Genomic DNA, 26,002 nt, shown 5'->3' with positions numbered 1-26,002 from the left:
CACCCTATTGTCCTGACTTGGCACCCAGTGACTATCACCTGTTCCCCAGGTTAAAGGAACATGGCCGCAAAGCAATTAAGCTCCAACGATGAGGTGAAAGAAGAGGTTCATTACTTTCTGAACAGCAAGGTGGCGAGCTGGTATGACATGGGCATACAAAAACTGCCACAGCATCTACAAAAATGCATTGACAGAAATGGTGATTATGTCGAAAAATAGCTAAATGTTCAAGCTGTAAACTGATGTAAACCATTGTAGAAATAAACAGGTCTATGTACTTATAAAAAATAGGAGACCTTACTTTTGGGATTACCCTCATAGTTATGACTAAGATAATTGGTGTACTGTTAATAATGCACACTGACTGTATCCTATAACAGCCTCTATTTTCATATTCTTTCCTTTTCTCATTTAATTCTTCCTTTCATCTCTTCTTTGTCTGTCAGACAGCACAGTCATAGCATAAAACCTTCTCTTATAAAGATGATATACATGCACAAACTTTTTCTGCACAAGTTCCTAAAACCATGTGGAAGAAACTGTGGGCAACCTATACTGATATATGGTGTGTGCAATTTTCCTTGGTTTGCTAATTCTGAATTGGTGAAAGCCTTGAAACCCAGCAATTACAGAAACTAGACAATATTTGTAATAGGAAGAAGTGGCTCTTCTCCATTCTGACATTCCTGCTTAGATACAAAAGCTGTTCCATGTACATTATTATTCACTAAAATTATTTACCACCATAAAACATCAACAGCCAACCGCATGACACTGGTAACAGAAGACACTTAATATACATACCACCAACGAAATGTTACATCAATAGACTTGTAAATGCTTCACCTGGCAAAGTAAATAACACCATCGCCTACCTTGTTGGAGTGAATCTACACTTATTTATGTGAGTGGATTGATGGTCTCACAGGCACAGCAGACAGTATTCACTGTAAGAGCATCGGCGAAACAGCACTTGAATTATGAGGTAGAATAATTGATGATGAAGTTACGTAGGTACTCTAGAAGGGTTTAAATTTTGCCCCAGTTCTAACCTTATTACCAACTGTGGAAAACATAGGTCATCTCCATCTTATCTTTTTCATCAAAATCTTATCACAGGCATCTATGTTATTTGCATTATTTTTCTATTTGAAATTAATGAAGCAGTTTCCTTTTGCAGCAGAGTATTACTTCCAAAAATTTTAAAGTAATCAAGCTAGGCAAAAACTTAAAATTATAATGATGGCTGCAACTTCTTACACCTTGGTTTAAGATTGTGGAACTCTGATATTTCTGAATAGTGGAACTTCCTTATAACTGAACTTCAAAACCCAAACAATGGAAACTTACTATTTAAAACATTCCACAAGAAAATATAAAAATAAAAATTTAACTGAACTTTGTGTTTGTCTAGTTGTATATTGTATGCAGAGTTTCACATAATGTATACCTTACACGTCCTATTCTTTGGACTGGCCAGTGTTTACTTATAGGAGAGACAACTTCCCATACACAGGATAAAGCACGCACACACACACACACACACACACACACACACACACACACAAGTGCACCTCACACAAACACGGCCACTGTCTCCAGGTGCTGGAGGTCGGGCTCCAACACCCAGAGACAGTGGACCTTTGTGTGTGTGTGTGTGTGTGTGTGTGTGTGTGTGTGTGTGAATCTAAGTGTGTTTTTTATTTCAGAAGGATGACTTTGGCCAAAAGCTTAATATTTTAGCAATCTTTTTCTTTGTGCATGTCTGTGACTCAACATCTCCACTACGTGGTAACTTACAATCTATCCTTTCCATGCAGTTGTCATTTCATCCAGGACATTTCATTGTTTGAACTGTATTTAGAGAGAGAGAGAGAGAGAGAGAGAGAGAGAGAGAGAGAGAGGGAGAGAGAGAGATGTTGTCGTGGTCTTCAGTACTGAGACCGGTTTGATGCAGCTCTCCATGCTACTCTATCATGTGCAAGCTTCTTCATCTCCCAGTACCTACTGCAACCTACATCCCTCTGAATCTGCTTAGTGTATTCATCTCTTGGTCTCCCTCTGCGATTTTTACCCTCCACGCTGCCCTCCAATACTAAATTGGTGATCCCTGGATGCCTCACAACATGTCCTACCAACCAATCCCTTCTCCTAGTCAAGTTGTGCCACTAACTCCTCTTCTCCCCGATCCTATCCAATACCTCCTCATTAGTTATGTGATCTACCCATCTAATCTTCAGCTTTCTTCTGCAGCACCACATTTCAGAAGCTTCTATTCTCTTCTTGTCCAAACTAGTTATCGTCCACGTTTCACTTCCATACATAGCTACACTCCATACAAATACTTTCAGAAACGACTTCCTGACACTTAAATCTATACTCGATGTTAACAAATTTCTCTTCTTCAGAAACGCTTTCCTTCCCATTGCCAGTCTACATTTTATATTCTCTCTACTTCAACCATCATCAGTTATTTTGCTCCCCAAATAGCAAAACTCCTTTACTACTTTAAGTGTCTCATTTCCTAATCTAATTCCCTCAGCATCACCCGATTTAATTCGACTACATTCCATTATCCTCGTTTTGCTTTTGTTGATGTTCATCTTATATCCTCCTTTCAAGACACTGTCCATTTCGTTCAACTGCTCTTCCAAGTCCTTTGCTGTCTCTGACAGAATTACAATGTCATCGGCGAACCTCAAAGTTTTTACTTCTTCTCCATGAATTTTAATACCTACTCCGAATTTTTCTTTTGTTTCCTTTACTGCTTGCTCAATATACAGATTGAATAACATCGGGGAGAGGCTACAACCCTGTCTCACTCCCTTCCCAACCACTGCTTCCCTTTCATGTCCCTTGACTCTTATAACTGCCATCTCATTTCCGTACAAATTGTAAATAGCCTTTCGCTCCCTGTATTTTACCCCTGCCACCTTCAGAATTTGAAAGAGTATTCCAGTCAACATTGTCAAAAGCTTTCTCTAAGTCTACAAATGCTAGAAACGTAGGTTTGCCTATTCTTAATCTAGCTTCTAAAATAAGTCGTAGGGTCAGTATTGCCTCAAGTGTTCCCATATTTCTTTAGTATCCAAACTTATCTTCCCCAAGGTCGGCTTCTACCAGTTTTAACATTCGTCTGTAAAGAATTCGCGTTAGTATTTTGCAGCTGTGACTTATTAAACTGATAGTTCGGTAATTTTGACATCTGTCAACGCCTGCTTTCTTTGGGATTGGAATTATTATATTCTTCTTGAAGTCTGAGGGTATTTCGCCTGTCTCATACATCTTGCTCACCAGATGGTAGAGTTTTGTCAGGACTGGCTCTCCCGAGGCTGTCAGTAGTTCTGGTGGAATGTTGTCTACTCCTGGGGCCTTGTTTCGACTTAGGTCTTTCAGTGCTCTATGAAACTCTTCACGCAGTATCATATCTCCCATTTCATCTTCATCTACATCCTCTTCCATTTCTATAACATTGCCCTCAAGTACATCGCCCTTGTATAGACCCTCTATATACTCCTTCCACCTTTCTGCTTTCCCTTCTTTGCTTAGAACTGGGTTCCCATCTGAGCTCTTGATATTCATACAAGGCGTTCTCTTTTCTCCAAAGGTCTCTTTAATTTTCCTGTAGGCAGTATCTACCTTACCCCTAGCGAGATAAGCCTCTACACTCTTACATTTGTCCTCTAGCCATGCCTACTTAGCCATTTTGCACTTCCTGTCGATCTCATTTTTGAGACATTTGTATTCCTTTTTGCCTGCTTCATTTACTGCATTTTTATATTTTCTCCTTTCATCAATTAAATTCAATATTTCTTCTGTCACCCAAGGATTTCTACTAACCCTCGTCTTTTTACCTACTTGATCCTCTGCTGCTGTCACTACTTCATCCCTCAAAGCTACCCATTCTTCTTCTACTGTATTTCTTTCCCCCATTCTTGTCAATTGTTCCCTTATGCTCACCCTGAAACTCTGTACAACCTCTGGTTTAGTCAGTTTATCCAGGTCCCATCTCCTTTTAGTTCCCAACTTTTTGCAGTTTCTTCAGTTTTAATCCACATTTCATAACCAATAGATTGTGGTCAGAGTCTACATCTGCCCCTGGAAATGTCTTACAATTTAAAACCTGGTTCCTAAATCTCTGTCTTACCATTATATAATCTATCTGATACCTTTTAGTATCTCCAGGATTCTTCCATGTATACAACCTTCTTTTATGATTCTTGAACCAAGTGTTAGCTATGATTAAGTTGTGCTCTGTGCAAAATTCTACCAGGCGGCTTCCTCTTTCATTTCTTACCCCCAATCCATATTCACCTACTACGTTTCCTTCTCTCCCTTTTCCTACTACCGATTTCCAGTCACCCACGACTATTAAATTTTCATCTCCTTTCACTATCTGAATAATTTCTTTTATTCCATCATACATTTCTTCAATTTCTTCGTCACCTGCAGAGCTAGTTGGCATATAAACTTTTACTACTGTGGTAGGCGTGGGCTTCGTGTCTATCTTGGCCACAACAATGCGTTCGCTGAGCTGTTTGTAGTAGCTTACCCACATTCCTATTGTTTTATTCATTATTAAACCTACTCCTGCATTACCCCTGTTTGATTTTGTATTTATAACCCTGTATTCACCTGACCAAAAGTCTTGTTCCTCCTGCCACCGAACTTCACTTATTCCTACTATATCTAACTTTAACCTATCCATTTCCCTTTTTAAATTTTCTAACCTACCTGCCCGATTAAGGGATCTGACATTCCACGCTCCGATCCGTAGAACGCCAGTTTTCTTTCTCCTGATTACGACGTCGTCCTGAGTAATCCCCGCCCGGACATCCGAATGGGGGACTATTTTACCTCCGGAATATTTTACCCAAGAGGACGCCATCATCATTTAATCATACAGTAAAGCTGCATGCCCTCGGGAAAAATTACGGCCGTAGTTTCCCCTTTCTTTCAGCCGTTCACAGTATCAGCACAGCAAGGCCGTTTTGGTTAGGGTTACAAGGCCAGATCAGTCAATCATCCAGACTGTTGCCCCTGCAACTACTGAAAAGGCTGCTGCCCCTCTTCAGGAACCATACGTTTGTCTGGCCTCTCAACAGATACCCCTCCGTTGTGGTTCCACCTACCGTACTCTTGAAAGGAGGATATAAGATGAACATCAACAAAAGCAAAACGAGGATAATGGAATGTAGTCGAATTAAGCCGGGTGATGCTGAGGGAATTAGGTTAGAAAATGAGACACTTAAAGTAGTAAAGGAGTTTTGCTATTTGGGGAGCAAAATAACTGATGATGGTCGAAGTAGAGAGGATATAAAATGTAGACTGGCAATGGCAAGGAAAGCGTAGAGAGAGAGAGAGAGAGAGAGAGAGAGAGAGAGAAATTATACCCAAAGCAGCAAATACTTTCTGAAAAATCAATGTAAATTGTGATGAGAGAATAATTAAATCTGGAATAACTTACTCATATTCTTCCAGCGAAACTTTCTTTCCCTTCCTCCTTCTGAATGCAGCTCACCATCTTCAAGTAAGAGTTCCTGCAGTAAACGCACATTTCGTTGATCATCATCTAAGACTTGTCGCCTGAAAAATAATAATAAATATGTAGATGGACTTCTCTTCAGAATTATTCAGTTACCTGAAGCCACACACTTTGTTATCTTTTCATTTTTCTAAAGAAACATACAATACTTACAATTCCTTCTAAAATGTTTATACTTGTCGTATAAAGTATTAAGTCTGTTAACAAGATTTTCCTTCATTTCAGATACAAGTCCACTGATGGGTCTTTGGGAGGTTTCAGATCTCGGAAACAAAAATCTTAATAATGTGTGATTGAAGGGTTGTTTTATGTGATCCTCCTGAGGCTCTCAACAAAATAGTATATTAGAGGTCATATGACTATATTGTGACACCTGCCTTAGTAGAGTACTGTTGAAATAGAAATATTCTAGAATTCCATCTGACAAGACACTCAAGAATATAAGAGAATACAAACCATATCTTCACATATAGTGCAGCCTGTTTCCACAGAGGAGGTTACTGTAACAATTTCCAAGATGATACTTCTATCTTATAATGTTGACTCCTTTCTAAAGTAAATCTGCCAAAAACAATGATTGATGTTATCCTTTCCTCTTATTGTAAGAAAGAGGACATAACAGCATTTCAAATTATCCTCTATTCCTAGTAGGAGAAAATGGTAAATATAATGGAAGAATCAGTGTTCCTCAGCAAAATATGGACTGGAAACACAGAAAGCTCTCTTTCCCTAGAGTTTATCGCTTTGTACCGGGACAGTCATTTTCTTAATTTGGCAAATTTATTTCATTCCATTTGTCTGTCATCACAGACACCAGTTTACCCAACAGAGGTATAGGAGTGGATAAAAAAATATGGAAGCATAGCAACAAATAAATGCTTGGAACATAAATACAGATCCTGACCAAGCCTGAAGGTGGCACTGTTGTATTTGACCATGAACAACACCTGTGTAATGTCCTCAACACGTTGCAGGTGTCAGTTGTGGTCAAAACAGTGGTCTGTTTGGTTGTGGATGCATAATGTCGGAGCTCAGTGGCTTCAAAAGTGCGAACATGGGCAAACTACTGGTGCTTGTAGGGTGGGTGCTTTCGCAATCAAGCTAACCGAAGTGTTCGGTGTTTCAAGAGGTACTGTGTCAGAGATTTATACCCCACGGAGGTATAAAGTGGAAAAACATCACTACTAAGTCAACACACACAAATGTTTGTATCGAGTGATCGTTACAGTAGGACATTGAAGAGGATTGTGATGAAAAATAAAAAGGTAACAGCCGCATAAACGAGTATCACACTTGTTAACCACGTCAGCACCAAAACAACACGAAGGGAGCTCTAGAAACAATGAATTGCAGTGCAAGCTGGAATTCCAAAACCACTCATAAGTTATGCAGATGCCCACAGCACGAAAACATGGTAGCAAACCTGGACTATGGAAGAAAGTTGCTTGGTTGGATGAGTATTGTTTCACAGTGTTTCCAACATCTGGCCAACTTAACATCCCAGGAGAAAACACAGCAGAGGTCCAATGATGATTCGGACAGCCGTATCGTGGCATTCCATGGGCTCCACGGTTAACCTGCTAAGGTTGCATTACTGCTAAGAATTATGTGACCATTTTGGCTGTTCAAGTACATCCTATGGTACGATGTTTGCTCCCCAAAGGTGAAGTTGTGTTCCAAAATGACAGGGCCCTTTTCACACAGCTCGTACAGTCCAAGACTGGTTTTGTGAGCAAAAGAATGAATTTTGATTCTCCCCTGGCCACCTTAGTCACCAGATCTTGCTTTTACTGAGTCTGTGGTCTGCTATGCAGAGAAGGGTGCATGATCGCTATTCACCGCCATCATTCTTATCTTAACTTGCTATATTTTGCAGGAAGAATGGAATAAAATTTCCTTGAAAGTCACACAGAACCTACATCAGGTTTGCCACAAGTTTCCCCAAGTGAAATTCCCTGATATTTCCATGATTTCCAGACACATTTTAGAATTTCTCCCTGACAAATTTTGAGATTGATCGATTAATTGAAGGGATTTATGGGGCCAAATGGTGAGATCATCAGTCCTGTAATTCCAAAGTTACTCACAGAAGAAAGAGGTCAGCTAAAAGTGGATGGATCTAGTCAGGCGAGTAAAACTATAAAACAAGGAAGTTAAAACACACACAGTAAAAGGCATAAAAGCTTATACCAAATCTGAAAATGGAAAAAAAGAGTGTTCTTTCCACGGGGGACTGGTTACGGGGTCCCAAACCGAGAAAATGTGAAGAGAGATCCCAACCACAACCACCCTGCCTCTGCTCCAGGAGTAAAGCAAAACCCTATATCTGGAAATAACCACTTTCACAGAAGAAACTGAGGACCAGTTCAACCATCCATGAATTGTCTGCTAATATTAAAATTAAAGAAGACTATACTTAGCATGAAGGGGACATTCTACCAATATGTGAGATGTTCTCAGTCTGGCTCCACAACCATTTTGTGGCGATGGTTCATTACACAGGAGGACACAATGGGTGAGCCTGATATGACCAATGCATAGATGGCATAAAGTAGTGGACTACTTCCAAGAGCAGCAGAAGGAAGAGCACCAAAGTGCAGCAGCCTCCTTGATTGTGCGGAGTTCATTACTAAGAGCAGCTGCGCACATTATGTCATTCCAGTTTTGGCCAAAGAGAGATTCGAGACAGATCTGCATATCCGTATCTGCAGTCACGAAAGGGAATGAAGCGTGAGTATCAGCTTACCTAGCCAAATGGTCAGCCCGTTCATTCCCCGGGATACCCACATGACTTGGGTCTCAGAGAAAGGCAACTGAGAAGACGGCACGGGCAAGGAAGGAGAGGTCATGGACAGCAGAGACCAAAGGACAACGTGAGTAGCAGGCGAGTCGGTACGTATTAAAACACTGTGGAAGGAGACCTGAGAAACAAAATGGAGGGTCCTGGTAATGGCTAAAAGCTCTGCTGTGAACACACTACATGATTCTGGCAACAGATGGTGTTCTAAGCCAGTAGGAGACATGAAGGAGTATCCCACTTTATCTATCGCCTTAGGACCATCAGTGTAGATGATGGTAGCACCCTGGAACTCTGCAAGAATGGAATGCGCAAGACGCTGGAAGATCATAGGGGTGACGGAGACCTTAGAGCTCTGGACTAGGTCAGTCTTAATCCATGGTCTAGGCACCATCAAAATGGGGGGAGGGGGGGGGGGAATGAGAGGAAATACACGGGATGCATTTCAGTGAATGGAGATCTCGACAGAAGTGAGACGCATTCCAACCGGCAATCCCATCCATGGGCGGTGATCAGCAGGGAGATGTTCCTTGCTTGCAAAGAGGACAGGGTACAAGGGATGGTCAGGGAACCTGTGAACGATGACTGCGTAAGAAACAGGGAGCTGGCTTCATCACATTTGCAGAGAGGGGAATCTCCACTTCTGTGAGAAGATTGTCAACGGGACTAGTGCGAAACGCACCCGTAGCCAGACGCACCCAAAAACGTGAACAGGATCAAGTATTTTCAGAGCAGGAGCTACTGAGCCATAAACCTGACTTCCATAATCTAGTCTGGACACTACCAGAGCACTGTAAAGATAGAGAAGAGAAGCATGGTCTGCACACCAAGATGTGTGGACCAGGAGGTGGACAGCATTAAGCTTCCACATGCACATAGTCTTCAGGCAGCGAATATGGGGCAGCCACATCAGCTTTTCATCAAAAAAAGGCAGAAGAAACAGGATTGTGCTGTAACATCTAGGAGCTGATCACCTAAATAAAGTTCTGAATGAGGGTGTACTATGAATTAATGACAAAAATGCATAACCCGCATTTTGGAGAGAGAAAAGTGGAAGCCATGGGAGACAGCCCATGCAGAAGACCGTCGGATAGCGCCTTGGAACCAGCACTCAGCAGACACAATGGGAGTTGCACCAGATGCAAAAATCGTCGACTGACAACACCGGGGTAACCTGAGGGCCAGCAGAGGTTTCAAGCCCAATGATGGCTATGAGGAAGAGTACGACACTTAATACATAACCCTGAGAGATACCATTCTCCTGAATCTGAGGGGTGCTGAGTGAAGTGCCAATTGGAACCCAGCAGAGCTGGTGGGATAAAACATCGCAAATAAAAACTGGAAAGGAGTTGCAAAAGCCCCAGTCAGGGAGAGTAAATAAAATGTGATGGCACCACACCATGTCGTATGCCTTATGTAGGTGCCGACAGTTAGTAAAAGCCAGTCGGATTGCGGTTTCGAATCTGAGTAATCAGTTGGAGATTGTTCTTTCCGGGAATCACATTGATACGGGAACAAAAGGCCGTGAGATTTGAGTACCCAACTTAATCGGAAGCCAACCATCCTCTCAAGCAGTTTACAAAGTACATTCGTCGGGCTAATTGGGCAGTAGCTGTCGAGAGACGTTGGGTTCTTCCCAGGCTTAAGAACAGGGATAACTATAAGATCTCGCCACTGTAAGGAGAAGACACTCATGAGTCAAATGGGGTTGAAGACCCTGAGTAAATATTGCCTCTGTGAAATGTCCAAGTGTTGGATCCTCTGGCTGTGGATGGAATCGGCCTGGGGATGTGTCATGTGAAGATATAAGGGCCTACTCAGCATATTCCACAAAGAAAAGGGGTTTGGTGGTGACAAAAGTCTCCCTGTTGGTCCTGGTACGGACTAGGAACTGTGGATAGGGTCTTGCCCCAAGCCAAGCACATCTGGCCCTCCTCCCAGGGTGTATCCAAGGAACTGAGACAGAACTACGTTAAGGAAGATACGCAGCCACAGTAGAGCGGCCAGAGCATTTAACACATTTCATGTGCCAAACGTCTGCCCTGGTACCACCCACTTAGAACAGGGGCTCACCTTGTGGGCGCCACCCAGCCACAGCAATGGCCGCCTGGCAGGATGGTCATTGCCGGGAGTTATGATGCCCTGAAAAGGTGAACAACTGCTCCTAGGCTTGCACAAGGCATTCACAGCACAGGTAGCTGCAGTTTGATCCCTGTGGTATCCGGGGACTCAGTCAGATGGGTACGTAACAGCCCCACCACAAGGATCAGCTGCCGAGCTAGTAACCTAGCAAGGAGCCAAAAGGGCATCAGGGAGGGTAAGGAAGGGGGAAAGGGAGAGGGGAAGGGGGAGGGGGGAAGGGGAGAGGGAGACGGGGAGAGGGAGGGGGACAGGGAGAGGGGGAGGGGGGAAGGTGGAGGGGGAGAGGGGAAGGGGCAGGGGGAGAGGGGAAGGGGGAGAGGGGAATGGGAAGGAGAGGGAGGGGGAGAGGGATGCATACCAAAGATGCTAGCAAGGGAGTTCTTCCCCATCTGGCTCGCAATACAGATTTCAAATTCAGAGATGTAGGTCAAACATCTGAGGGGGACCAAAAAAGAAAAGCCAAAAAGGAGGAGGAGGAGGACAACCAACCAAAACCGCAAGATCAAGCAAAGTCATGAGGATACCCAGGCCAACATAAAGAAGAACACCAAGAGAAGGAACGAAAGGGCCAAGGGGCAAAGGGGCCAGAGAGGGGCAGAGGGGGCAAAGGGGCAAGGGAAAGCAGCCCATAGAAGAATAAAGGCTGCAACAGCTCAGGGACCCATGTGCGCGACACATGTACCCACCAAAGAGCTGTTGGCCCTGGGGGGGATAAATTTTGAGATCTCAAGTTTAAGTAAAGACATACGCTGACAAAAAAATGCAAGGACTTCTGCATTTCTAAGCATGTCAGAAAAAATCTTAAGTACTAACATCAATATCTTTTGCAATGAACTGTTTTTAATTGGAGAAAGCAAGTCAAATGTTATATATGTTTCATTAAGACCACAGATGCTGTTTTATTCAATAAAACAAATTTGGTGACAAAAATATGTATTTCATTGAAATCACAAGACAGATTCCAAATATCTTCACTGGTTTCATAAATAACCTCAGAAAAAAGCAAGCCTCCTGAAAGAAGTGTATAAGGCAGGGGAGAGTTGTGTAAACCAACATTATAGGTGACTGCCAATAAAATGCTGTTTCTACTGTGTTTGTTACTGTCAGTTACTACCCACTGTGTTATGTCTGTTATTTTACAAGTACTGTGTGGTTTTTCTTTCACGAAATAGTGACTGCCACTATTTTCTTCCTTTTATCAACCATACTTTCTAATATATAAACTACTTTCAAAGTTTCCAGAATGACTTTCAAAGTGCCAAAATATTCTAGAATAAATAAAATGTCAACAAAATGCCACACTGTACAGTGGTCTTGCGGTGAGACAGTCACAATTCCTGAAATCCAATGCCCATGGCGGCTGGCCTGCCGAGGAGCACCGCAGTCCTGAGTCCATGGATAAACCACGGAAATCTGCCTCATTACACCACACACAAACAGATCTGGCCTGAAGGCAGATCAGTGAGACTAGATCTAATGGACAGGGCCTGCACATTAGTGAGAAATGATGGGCTTCGGATAGGCTGACCCAAACCATTAGAAATACCCACAAAAATGGCCTGCGGTTTTGGCCAGTCATGGAAGTCCACTGATGTGGCCAGCTATTTACATGTCACAGATACCGTGTTGACAAAATGAGACTGTAGTTATCAATCAATGCAACAGATAACTTACGTGAATACTCTGAAAATCAATACTAATGAGGATAGGTAGCTACTCATCGTACAGATGATCACTGATCTGCAGACAGGCTCATAGAAAAGACAATCACACTCTCACAACTAAGCTTTTGGCCATAGCCTTTGTCAGAACACAAGAGCACACACACTTCACACAATCATTCAGACAAAACTCATGCACACACGACTGCTGTCTCTGGCCACTGCATTAACAGTCTCTGAGAATCGGATCCAAGCAAACACCTCCTCACACCTCCCTGCCTCTCGTCGGCAGATGCTAGGCTAGCAGCAAGAAGTGGTGGCAGCACTGACTGAAAGCAGAGGGGAGTGGCAGAAAGGGAAGAAGCAATAAGAATGAGAGAGTAGAGAAGCAGCTCATGTACTCAGCTGCACACATCCAGTGACAATGCATGACATCTCAGTAAACAAACCATTTAATCTACTGAGACAAAACTATATTTTTTCCATCCTTTTTTTTTTATCAAATTTCCCTGACACTTTTGGAATTCCCTGATTTCCAGAACTTGTGGAAACCCTATGCATCTAAACATTCTGAGCTGGTAGCTGTTTTAAATACCAACTGTTTTCCTATACCATAGTTGTTGTTGTTGTTGTGGTCTTCAGTCCTGAGACTGGTTTGATGCAGCTCTCCATGCTACTCTATCCTGTGCACGCTGCTTCATCTCCCAGTACCTACTGCAACCTACATCCCTCTGAATCTGTTGGGGTATTCATCTCTTGGTCTCCCTCTACGATTTTTACCCTCCACGCTGCCCTCCAATACTAAATTGGTGATCCCTTGATGCCTCACAACATGTCCTACCAACCGATCCCTTCTCCTAGTCAAGATGTGCCACAAACTTCTCTTCTCCCCAATCCTATTCAATACCTCCTCATTAGTTATGTGATCTACCCATCTAATCTTCAGCATTCCTCTGTAGCACCACATTTCTACAGCTTCTATTCTCTTCTTGTCTAAACTATTTATCGTCCATGTTTCACTTCCATACATGGCCACACTCCATACAAATGCTTTAAGAAACGACTTCCTGACACTTAAATCTATATCCGATGTTAACAAATTTCTCTTCTTCAGAAACGCTTTCCTTCCCATTGCCAGTCTACATTTTATATTCTCTCTACTTCAACCATCATCAGTTATTTTGCTCCCCAAATAGCAAAACTCCTTTACTACTTTAAGTGTCTCATTTCCTAATCTAATACCCTCAGCATCACCCGATTTAATTCGACTACATTCCATTATCCTCGTTTTGCTTTTGTTGATGTTCATCTTATATCCTCCTTTCAAGACACTATCCATTCCGTTCAACTGCTCTTCCAAGTCCTTTGCTGTCTCTGACAGAATTACAATGTCATCGGCGAACCTCAAAGTTTTTATTTCTTCTCCATGGATTTTAATACCTACTCCGAATTTTTCTTTTGTTTCCTTTACTGCTTGCTCAATATACAGATTGAATAACATCGGGGAGAGGATAGAACCCTGTCTCACTCCCTTCCCAACCACTGCTTCCCTTTCGTGCCCCTCAACTCTTATAACTGCCATTTGGTTTCTATACAAATTGTAAATAGCCTTTCGCTCCCTATACTTTACCCCTGCCACCTTAAGAATTTGAAAGAGTATTCCAGTCAACATTGTCAAAAGCTTTCTCTAAGCATACAAATGCTAGAAACGTAGGTTGCCTTTTCTTAATCTAGCTTCTAGCATAAATCGTAGGGTCAGTATTGCCTCACGTGTTCCAATATTTCTACGGAATCCAAACTGATCTTCCCCAAGGTCGGCTTCTACTAGTTTTTCCATTCGTCTGTAAATAATTCGCATTGGTATTTTGCAGCTGTGAGTTATTAAACTGATAGTTTGGTTATTTTCACATCTGTCAATACCTGCTTTCTTTGGGATTGGAATTATTATATTCTTCTTGAAGTCTGAGGGTACTTCGCCTGCCTCATACATCTTGCTCACCAGATGGTAGAGTTTTGTCAGGACTGGCTCTCCCAAGGCCGTCAGTAGTTCTGATGGAATGCTGTCTACTCCCGGGGCCTTGTTTCGACTTAGGTCTTTCAGTGCTCTGTCAAACTCTTCAAGCAGTATCATATCCCCCATTTCATCTTCATCTACATCCTCTTCCATTTCCACAATATTGTCCTCAAGTACATCGCCCTTGTATAGATCCTCTATATACTCCTTCCATCTTTCTGCTTTCCCTTCTTTGCTTAGAACTGGGTTTCCAACTAAGCTCTTGATATTCACACAAATGGGTCTCTTTTCTCCAAAGGTCTCTTTAATTTTCCTGTAGGCAGTATCTATCTTACCCCTAGTGAGATAAGCCTCTACATCCTTACTTTTACTCTCTAGCCATCCCTGCTTAGCCATTTTGCACTTCCTGTCGATCTCATTTTTGAGACGTTTGTATTCCTTTTTGCCTGCTTCATTTACTGCATTTTTATATTTTCTCCTTTCATCAATTAAATTCAATATTTCTTCTGTCACCCAAGGATTTCTACTAGCCCTCGTCTTTTTACCTACTTGATCCTCTGCTGCCTTCACTAATTCATCCCTCAAAGCTACCAATTCTTCTTCTACTGTATTTCTTTCCCCCATTCTTGTCAATTGTTCCCTTATGCTCACCCTGAAACTCTGTAAAACCTCTGGTTTAGTCAGTTTATCCAGGTCCCATCTCCTTAAATTCCTTTTTGCAGTTTCTTCAGTTTTAATCTACAGTTCATAACCAATAGATTGTGGTCAGAGTCCACATCTGCCCCTGGAAATGTCTAGCAATTTGAAACCTGGTTCCTAAATCTCTGTCTTACCATTATATAATCTATCTGATACCTTTTAGTATCTCCAGGATTCTTCCATGTATACAACCTTCTTTTATGATTCTTGAACTAAGTGTTAGCTATGATTAAGTTGTGCTCTGTGCAAAATTCTACCAGGCCGCTTCCTCTTTCATTTCTTACCCCCAATCCATATTCACCTACTACGTTTCCTTCTCTCCCTTTTCCTACTACCGATTTCCAGTCACCCACGACTATTAAATTTTCATCTCCCTTCACTATCTGAATAATTTCTTTTATTCCATCATACATTTCTTCAATTTCTTCGTCACCTGCAGAGCTAGTTGGCATATAAATTTGTACTACTGTGGTAGGCGTGGGCTTCGTGTCTATCTTGGCCACAATAATGCGTTCACTATGCTGTTTGTAGTAGCTTACCCACATTCCTATTGTTTTATTCATTATTAAACCTACTCCTGCATTACCCCTATTTGACTTTGTATTTATAACCCTGTATTCGCCTGACCAAAAGTCTTGTTCCTCCTGCCACCGAACTTCACTAATTCCCACTATATCTAACTTTAACCTATCAATTTCCCCTTTTTAAATTTTCTAACCTACCCGCCCGATTAAGGGATCTGACATTCCACGCTCCGATCCGTAGAACGCCAGTTTTCTTTCTCCAGATAATGACGTCCTCTTGAGTAGTCCCCGCCTGGAGATCCGTTTGGGGGACTATTTTACCTCCGGAATATTTTACCAAAGAGGACGCCATCATCATTAACCATACAGTAAAGCTGCATGCCCTCACGAAAAATTACAGATGTAGTTTCCCCTTGCTTTCAACCGTTTGCAGTACCAGCACAGCAAGGCCGTTTTGGTTAGTGTTACAAGGCCAGATCAGTCAATCATCCAGACTGTTGCCCCTGCAACTACTGAAAAGGCTGCTGCCCCTCTTCAGGAACCATGCGTTTGTCTGGCCTCCCAACAGATACCCCTCCGTTGTGATTGCACTTACGGTACGGCTATCTGTATCGCTGAGGCACGCAAGCCTCCCCACCAACGGCAAGGTCCATGGTCCAAGGTCCATGGTTCCTATACCATGTATGGTAATGTGTTATGTTTTGGTGCTTCCACATTTTTGTCCATCCCCTGTAAGTCTCTTGCACTTTCTGTCTGTGAATAATGTATAAACTATATTCTGGGTGTTGTCAATTAACTTTTATGTGCATATATAATATTTTCTGAGGCAGAGATTCGGAGACAGCCCAGCCCTTGCAGAAAGAGCATGTAAAACTGCCTAAAAACCACACTCAGATTGGGCAGTATCCAATACCTACTTCTGTTAATCCACAAAGCAGATTCCTCACAGGTCTGGTTCACTTCCCTGCCTCACATGTTAGCACATTGTGTGCAAAGCTATATGAGCTGGTCATCTCAGAACACACAAAGCTAATGCTTTAAAAAATCAGAAAGTGTAAAGTTAAACTGGAAGGGAATTAGAGTTTAACATGTAGTTATTAGAGTAGGAGCAGAAATTTCAGTTGGACAACAATAGAAGAAAAAAGTGGCCATAGCAATTTCTAAGGCATCATTTCAGAATTAGCCATAACTCATTTAGAGAAACCATTGGCAAGTCAAGTCAGTTGAATAAACTGCTTCTGAGCTAGCTACTGTGAGCAGACAGAGGTCCTCAGTAACATGACCAAAATATAATACTGGTAAACGTAATACAGGATCTCAAAAGAATAGTCAATAAATTTAATGTATTGCAGCTTCACCAGAACTACAAAACATATACTAATGAGCAAAAACATTATGACCACTTGTTTAATAGCGCAGTTTTTGATCTTTGGAATGCAACACAGCTGTGATTCTGTATTGTATGGAATCAACAAATCCTTGGTAGATTTCAGGAAATCTGTGGCACCAGATGTCTACACACAGGTCACACAATTCCTGTAAATTGCAGGCCAGTCACTTGTTGTCACAGAGCTGGAGCCCTATAGCATCACAGATGTGTTCCTTTACATTCAGATTCAGTGAGTTGGGTGGCTAAGACATCATTATGAGTTCACTATGCTATTCCTCACACCACTTTAGCATAAAGCTGGTGTATTGACAGTCACCTGCCACTTGGGATGACATCAATTTTGAAGGGATGCAAGTGGTCTGCAATAATATTCATGCATTCAAAAGCCATCAAGGTGCCACTGATTTTTATCACAGGTCTCAAGGAAGCTCAGTAACTGTCCCTCTGGGGATAATACTGGCTCCACCAACCTGCATCCGTAGCATAGTGTGTGTTTCAAGTAGTCATTTGCCTGCATGACGGCATAGGTGGACACAACCATCAATTTGGTGTGACAAGAAACATGGTTAATTCAACCATGTGACATGAGTCTAACGATCCATGGACCAATATTGATGATCCCATGACCATCACAATTTTAATAGATGATGTGATTAGGTCACCATGGGAACACACAGGGGTCGTCTGCTGCAGAGCCCCAAGTGCACTAACGATGTGCTCAGGAACACTTGTGCCTGCACCAGCATTGTACTCCATCATCAGATCTGCCACAGATCATGTTTCCTGCCCTACAGATGCTCTGTGGTAAGACTTGGATGTCCAGCACCTTAACACCTATCTATGGTTTACTGTCCTTCAACCACTTTCCATAGACGCTGACCACAATAACACATGAACAGCTGACCAGAATCAACATTTTGGAGATGCTCAATCCCAGGTACTGGCCCGTAACAATATGCTCTTTGTCCAAGTTGCTTATTTTCCTGATTGTGTCACATGTCCATAACATCATAAGGCAGAATTCAGCCTTGTGGTAAGCAGTGGCCATAATGTTTTGGCTCATCAGTGTATATGAATAGATATTGGCTTCAGTAATTCATTCACTTAGATAATATTTTTGCGATTTTGTTCCAGGCGAGATTAAGAGTGAAGTTCAATTATGACTCTTAGAGGAAAGATATGGTGTGTGGAACCGAGTAATTAGAACAAATCTGGCTTTGAGGTACAAAGGACTTCCAACAACAGTACAGCTGATACAGCAATTAGAAGCATGTAGACAGTGGTGATGTGAAAGTGGTGATGTGAAACAACACTCTAGTTAATGAAGGGAAAGTGAATCAGAGACAGAACTCATACATGTGCCTGTCCAGTGTTCATCATGCAAGTCTCTTCTAAAAGCTCTATGGAGCTCCTAATCTTTAAGACAACTACATACAGTGAGCTTCATAAGCTTCACAGTTGTTCCTATGATGACTGCAATGTTGCAATGTTAACAGCCCAACGCTAGTCCACAATGCATGCAATTTGTTGAGCACATTCTCGAAGGTTTTGCATCATGACTGATAGCAATTCAAAAAGAGCAGATGCAGACTTCTTTGACACTTCAAGGCACCAGGAGACGATTGCCACTGAAGAGTACAGTGGGCGGAGTCACTGATATCACGGCCCACAAAAGATGGTCACTCCCTAGACACACTTGTGGCCTTTATGCAGTGTAGTACTTCCATCAACCAGTTCTCTGTACAATGATTTCTGCAATACAAACTTGATTTCTGGACCTACAATGGATCACTGATTGCCCTTGACAATCTAGTCTACAAACTACCTCAGAACGTAAGCCGCGAACGCATTAAGGTAAATGTGCTTTGAACCTTGAGCTACACATGGACTGTCTTCCATATTTAGCCTGTCCTGCTGTACTATGCGAACAATTTGTAAATCAGCAGGAGCATAGTCATTGCAGTTTAAATAATTTATTTTTCCATGTAAATGGTATGGTAAATACAAACCTAATGCTCTTGTCTGGGGAAATGTTAATCTGTATACTGTAATGAAAATAGGATTGGTGTCCCTAAAGTGAATGTGTGCTGTATGATGATCATACAGTTGAACGATTCATTCTTTTTTCTTTAAAAAAAGTTAATCCCATCAACTATCTTGATTTACTACATCTGTATGCTTTGACACAAATACTTGGCCATCAAATAACACATATTTTCCAAGATAGTACACCACCACACTGGGTCAAGACTGTGCAAGATGTGTTGGATCAACGATTTCCTGAATGTTGGATTAGATTGGCAAAGGACATCCAATTCCATGCCTCATATGTTACCTGACATTAGACCCTTAATTTTTTTTTTTTTTTTTTCCTTTGGGGGTTTGTCAAAGACCAAGTTTTCCAACTGCCTACAAATAACATCAATACAGGAAGGCAACTCTGTATCACTACAAGAAAATGGTGAACATCTTATACAATTTTATGAAAAATGTACAGTCTAGCTAACATATTTGTATTGTAATGATTTATTTTGGTTGACTTCAGTCATCTTCAGATCTGAAGTATGAAGTTGATCTCTATCATCAATTCCAGGGGTCTGTGTCATCAATATAACATGCACCAGTTGATTGTACTGTTGCTACATGATGTGCATGCTACTAAAGAGGAACTTACTGAAATAGATTAAAAAAGCTATTTTTGAGTTTGTGAACCTGACAATCCGAAGATATTCATATATGAGGGCTGGAACCTAAATAGTGGCAACTATTTGTTCACAACCAATACAAAAGAGTTACATGTTTGCACCTGTTACTGTCCTTCAAAGTACTCACCAGCATTGTGTTGAACCCGTTGCCAGCGATGTGTAAGGCGTAGTATACCTTTAGCAGAGCCCGTTCTGTTGATGGTGCGAATGGAGCGGTCTATTGCCTGTCGAATCTCTGAAACAGTTCTGAAGTGAATGCCACGAAGTGGTTCCTTCATCTTCAGAATCAAATCAAAGTCACAAGGACTTAATTCCAGGGAGTATGGTGGATGGTACAGTACTTCCCAGTCCCATCGACCGAACAGAGCAGCCACAGCTTGCGCTGTATGCGCCTGTGCATTGTCGTGCAAAATGATAGGTGGGTTGCACAGAAAGTGTCACCGCTTCTTTCGCAAAGCTGGTTGCAGGTGATGTTCCAAAAATGAACAGTAATACTGTGCACTGACAGTCTGCCGTGGAGGAACGTAATGCATTAGGATAACTCCATCAGTCATATACGAGAACCACCATAACTTTAAACCACTCCATTCGCACCATCAACAGAACAGGCTCTGCTAATGGTATACTATGCCTTCCACATCGCTGGAAATGGGTTCTATACAACACTGGTGACTACTATGAAGGACAGTAACAGGTGCACACATTTAACTCTATTAATTAATAGTTGCCACTATAAGTTCCAACCCTCGTATACCACATAGTGCAGATACTGAAACACAGGGTGATTTCATGATTATGGTACAAACTTTCGGGAACGATGGAGAAGGATAAATGTACCTGTTTGAGGTAAGAGACCCTCATCCATTCATCCATAAACATCCGAGATGAAAGTTATAAGTGAAAATGGGAAAATGTAGCTACACCCTTACCATCAACAAAAAGTGTATGCTTCGTTTCCTGATGACCTTGGACCTTGTGTCTTGCTCAGCCAATGGTTCTTGCAGCACCTTACTAATGATCATCACTTTCTTACATTTGTGAATTTTCACTTAAATGCACCATTGTTCACTGTGCACTACCCAGGTACATGCAAGGTGATCACTTGTTATTTGTCAACCGATGTGGTTCCAACATTATGAAGCCCCACCACACCTTGGTCTGAGGGGTTAGGAAAGCCCTAGATCAGACATTCCCCAAAAAACTGATAGGCAGAAGAGGTCAGTCATTTCACGGGCAGCATGTTCGCCTGATATCAGCTCACTTGATTTCTTCTTGTGGGACCATGTGAAGAGTCTTGTGCATGAGACATCTGTAGACACTGAAGGGGATCTCCTGGCAAAGAATTCTTACTGCCTTCGAGACTGTTCAAACAACACGGGGGATATTAGAACAGGTCCAAAGAACTTTGTGCCACAATACCATTCCTACACGGACACTGGGGGATGCCTTTTTGCACAACTGTTGTACATGTAACAGCTCATGAGACTTGTGCAGGTAAATGGAATTCATTATTATAGTACCGTAGATTTAGGATTTTCGGTCTCTCTGACATCAAGTTATGTGCGCCATTACTAGTCCATCAACAGGGGAAATTATCGAGAAGGTTTTGGGGAGTATTCAGCAGGAATTCTGTATTTTATGGTGAGGATTTCTAAACAGGTGCCGTTCATTTGAGCACTGTACAAGGCTAAGGTGGAACTTGAGTAGATTTCACTTATACCTTTCATCTCAGTTTGAAGTAAGAGACCCTAGTCTGGAACTGACATACATTTTCCCCTTCATCATCCTTGAAAATTTGTAATATCATTATAGCTAACCCTGCATATCAATGTTGTAAAGTACCAATTGGGACACTCCAGTACTCGCAAATCAAGAGTGATAATATGAGTCATCTAAGACATCATGGGCAATGAGATAAATTAGAAGTACCAAAGCTATTTTAACAGAATAAAAATTGAAATAAAACAATAGAAAGGGGCTTGATGTGGTACAGTTGTACTAGACATGTTAAGTCCTTGCCTTTCTCCAATCTAGGAACTGAACTGCCCAGCCAGTTATAGGGGACATAATACCTTATAGAAAGATCTAAGAACTAAAAACAGTGACAAAAGCCACAAAGCCAAACATTGCTGTTGGAACTTCAAAAATAAATTCATGGAATAAAGTAATAATGTATACAACTAAATTATTAATAAAAATTATACAGGGAGAAAAAGTAAGTTGTCAAATAAGTACACTACCAGATAAGTAATTTTGATCGTACATTCAGTGGAGAAAAGCAGAATAAAATGCCATGACATATTTTTAACGTTTAGTAAGTATGAAGGTGTTATCAACAAACTTAAGTGAGATGCAAAATATTTGAAACTCTAAGAAAAGAAAATCAAGATTTAAGCAGAGTGATATATGAAACTTTATCAGTAAATACGAGGGCTATCCACAATCTACATTACGTTTTGGAATTAAAAATAAATAAAGTATTGGAATTTTTTTTTATTATGTACAGATGAAAGCCACACTTAAATACTACTTTTCTACATAGTTGCCATTTAAATTAAGGCACTTATCATAGCGATGGACGAGCTTGGAAATTCCTTCGTCGTACAATTCGGCCGCCTGCGCCTTCAACCACGTGGTTACCTCTTCTTGAATCTGTGCGTCGTCATCAAAACGCTGCATAGCCAACCACTTCTTCATTGCTGGGAATAAGTGGAAGTCGCTCGGTGCCAGGTCGGGACTGTACGGCGGATGAGGAAACAACTCCCACTTAAAAGATTCGAGAACTTCATGAGTGGCATTTGCCGTGTGGGCCCGGGTTTTGTCGTGAATCAGCAAGATCTTTGAGCCCAACTTTCCCCTGCGCTTGTTTTGTATTGCTCTTCTGAGGTTGTGCAGAATTTGGCAATACCTTTGAGAGTTGATTGTAGAGCCGCTTTCCAGGAAATCCACAAAAATCACACCTTTTCTGTCCCAAAAGAAGAGGTAACCACGTGGTTGAAGGCGCAGGCGGCCGAATTTTACGACTAAGGAATTTCCAAGCTCATCCGTCACTACAATAAGTGCCTTAATTTAAATGGCAACTATGTAGAAAAGTAGTATTTAAGAGTGGCTTTCATCTGTATATAATAAAAAAATTTTCCAATACTCTATTTATTTTTAATTCCAAAACGCAATGTACTTTGTGGATAGCCCTCGTAATTGGCATTTGTTTATATTTAAAGGCTTGCAGCTCAGAACAAAGCTGCACAATGCAGTGTGGTTTACTGATAGTTTACTAAGTCACAGAAGTCCTTGTTCTGCTCCAGTTGGGCACTGACTGGGAGGGGGCAAGGGGGGGGGGGTGAAAACAAACAAGAATGGTTTCAAATACCATTGCTCCCAATGGATGTGGAGTGAAAGGTGCAATTTGATTTGTGTGTGTGTGTGTGTGTGTGTGTGTGTGTGTGTGTGTGAGAGAGAGAGAGAGAGAGAGAGAGAGAGTGAGTGAGTGAGTGCGCAAAAGAATCCACAAATGATCAAAGTCTTCATTAGCTGCCCCTAGTTTAAAGGCCTACAGTAAAGACTGATGGAAATATTAGAGAATCATGTAACAGTTTTAAAACTGGCCACACAAATTTGCACGAGTGCAAGAGTGGAGTGTCAGGCTCAGTTTACAGACCAGTGAGATTGTGCAAAAAATGGATTAAAAATAGTCAGTGAAAGACAAATGGTGCTTGCTGATGAGTTTTCTCAAGTTGTTGCAGAAAAGGTCAGATGACACAAATTGTATGCAAGACAGGTATCTAATAAGCTCAACAACACAAAGGAGCAAAAAATGTCAAGCTAAAAAGTGTTTTGGGACTGGTATTGACAGTTTGAAGATGATCTGTTTTCCCCAGACTGTTACAGGAAACACAATAGGGATGTCCTGCACACAAAAGCAGAATCTAAATAAAGCAATGGTACCATTCAACTTCACCAACACTGAAAACTTTAAACAATCTTGTCATTCAAGACAAAAAATGAAGGTGACCATTTAATGGGAACAAAAGGCCATTCTTAAAAATAGCCACCACATTGAGATGTCCAATACAAGATCAGTGGTGGAGGAAACTGTCATCTGGGATAGTCCTCTTCTCCAAGAAGTGGTTTTTGCACATGACTGTTAAGACCAAGGATAAAATTTAGAATTTCCACTGGGCAGTTTGCTATCGCCCATCCTAAATGAAACCCTCACATCCCGTGACTATTACCTCTTCCTGCACTTGAAATAATCACTTGGTGGACAACAGATTACAATGGACTCCACACCATCATTGTCAACTGCTCAATTCCTAGGCAGAGAACATTTATACAGAAGAAGTGAAGAAGCTGGTGCAACATTAACAAAATGTGCTTAGGAGTGAATATGCATGGCCCTTACATTTCAAATGTGCCTTATAGTTAAGAATTACATCTGCAAAAATAGAGAATACTAGTACTAAACAAAAGTTCTAGAAATCTGGGGAGTTATTAAAATCACATCAGAGCAACATTGTAGTCCGAAGAGAATTAAAATTACAGGTAATTGATTTAAGTTTTTCACTGTGTCTCCTGAACCAATTTAGAAAACTGTAATTTATCTTTTTTCCTGAGAGTCACTTGTTTTTGATAAATTATACGTTATGAAGCAGACTGATAAAAGACTGAAGCAGTACCAGTGAGCACAACCTGTCATCTGCTAAGTCTCTTATGACACAATGATGAAAGTTGATCCATGTTTTATCACTCATACAATGCCTCTTAAAAATCACCAGCTAAATTCAACACATGCTTCTTTGTTATATCATAATTCTGCTACTCAAATTCCCCTATAGGTGTTTCACTGAACATGAAAACAATGTTAAACACAAAACATTTTCTTTATGTTCTACACAATATTATGTACCTGATCATGAACCGGCTGAATATCACAATCAAAGCTAAAACTGTGTGTGACACACACAGGTACTGCTCATAAAGATGCTTAAGATACATAAAATTATGAGAAAAAGTGTTAACAAAGGAAATTATTACATTTTTTATGCCACACAGAAACCATTACATTCTATTAAAAATGAAAAAGTTGAATTTACAATTTTAATCCAATATTTGCATACATCAAACTTCATTAAACAGAGGAAAAAAATGAAACTGAGTTTGGTAAACCTGCAGTCTGTGTAATGTGCTTACTGACTTCAACAATATGACATAAAATAGATTATTCCTACTCCTCTCTCTCTCTCACTCACACACACACACACACACACACACACGGCCACTATCATCTCTGCATGCTACGGCCCAACAGCAGTGTGCAGCCATCTCAGCTATGTTGGGTAGTGGAGGTAGAGAGGAGGCATGAAGACAAGAGGGAGAGGCATAGCAGGGTAGGTGTAGGGAAAAATGCTGTAGTGCTGCTTCAGAGTGAGCAGAGACATGTCTAAGACAGGATGGTTGGATGCTACATACAGTAGCAGAAGGCTGTGCAGGGAAAAGGGTGGGGGGTGGGGGGGGGGGTGGGGGAACTATGCAGGGCTACTGGAGGAGGGGAGGAGGGGGAGATAGAATGCTTATGCAAGACTGGAGAAGGTGGGAGCAGGGAAGGCAATAGGTGTGTGAAATACAGGGCTATAGAAATTTGAGGCCAGGGGGGGGGGGGGTGTTACGGGAACAAAGAATATGTTATAAAGGCATTCCCACACAAGTAATTAAGAGCTGGGAAGAATCCAGATGGCACAGGCTGTGAAGCAATCAAATTCTAGGACACTGTATTGGGCAGCACACTCAGCAACTAGGTGATCCAGTTGTCTCTCAGCCATAGCTTAGCAGTCACTATTCATGTTGTCAGACTCCGTGTTGGGGGTCACGTGCACCTAGAATGCTGCACAGGGTTGCAACTGAGTTGGTAGAACACGTGGCTACCTTCACAGGTGGGGTAGGAGGCATTTTCGACAGGGCTGACATAGATAATAATGGGATGATGACTTCATGTAGTTTTAGTAACACAATGATGACTGTGAAATTTTACGTTCTGTTAACAAAACCAGAAAGACAACCTTACTGAAAATATGCAAAATCAATAAACATAAGTCTAGAATGTCAGTTTAGTTTTAAATAATGAAACACAATTCCATTTTCCCTAGTGTCAAATCAAGTTTGATTTTTAAAGATACAGATTACAATTGTAAAATCAACTTAAATTTTCACCTGTTGTTAAATTTAATGATATCCACATATAAATTAACTTTTTGATTTTAATTAAATTTAAATACTGTAATTCTTCATGACACAGGAATGTAATGTTTTTCTTTGTAATCCCTTTACACTGATTAGCCAGAACATTATGACCACCTAACTAATAACTTTTATGTCACCTCTCACATGGATAACAGTGGCAATGTGTTGTGGCACGGAAGCAATGAGGCCTTGGTAGGACGGTGGAGGGAGTTGGCACCAAACACACACACACACACACACACACACACACACACACACACACACACGACATCTAATTCTTGTAATTTT

General features: G+C 41.4%; 1 protein-coding gene across 3 annotated transcripts in view; it reads right to left on the bottom strand.

The window, feature by feature from the left end:
• Positions 1-26,002, bottom strand: part of LOC126260049 (claspin-like) — a 172,779-nt gene that overhangs the window by 24,563 nt on the left and 122,214 nt on the right. For all 3 annotated transcript variants that reach the window (XM_049957237.1, XM_049957236.1, XM_049957238.1), the window contains exon 14: positions 5,468-5,586. In XM_049957237.1, coding sequence (XP_049813194.1) covers positions 5,468-5,586 — 119 coding nt within the window. The remainder of the gene's footprint in view (positions 1-5,467; positions 5,587-26,002) is intronic.

This window comes from Schistocerca nitens, chromosome 5, assembly GCF_023898315.1.
Source record: "Schistocerca nitens isolate TAMUIC-IGC-003100 chromosome 5, iqSchNite1.1, whole genome shotgun sequence".
NCBI lineage: Eukaryota > Metazoa > Arthropoda > Insecta > Orthoptera > Acrididae > Schistocerca > Schistocerca nitens.
This window is presented reverse-complemented; position numbering and strand designations above follow the sequence as displayed.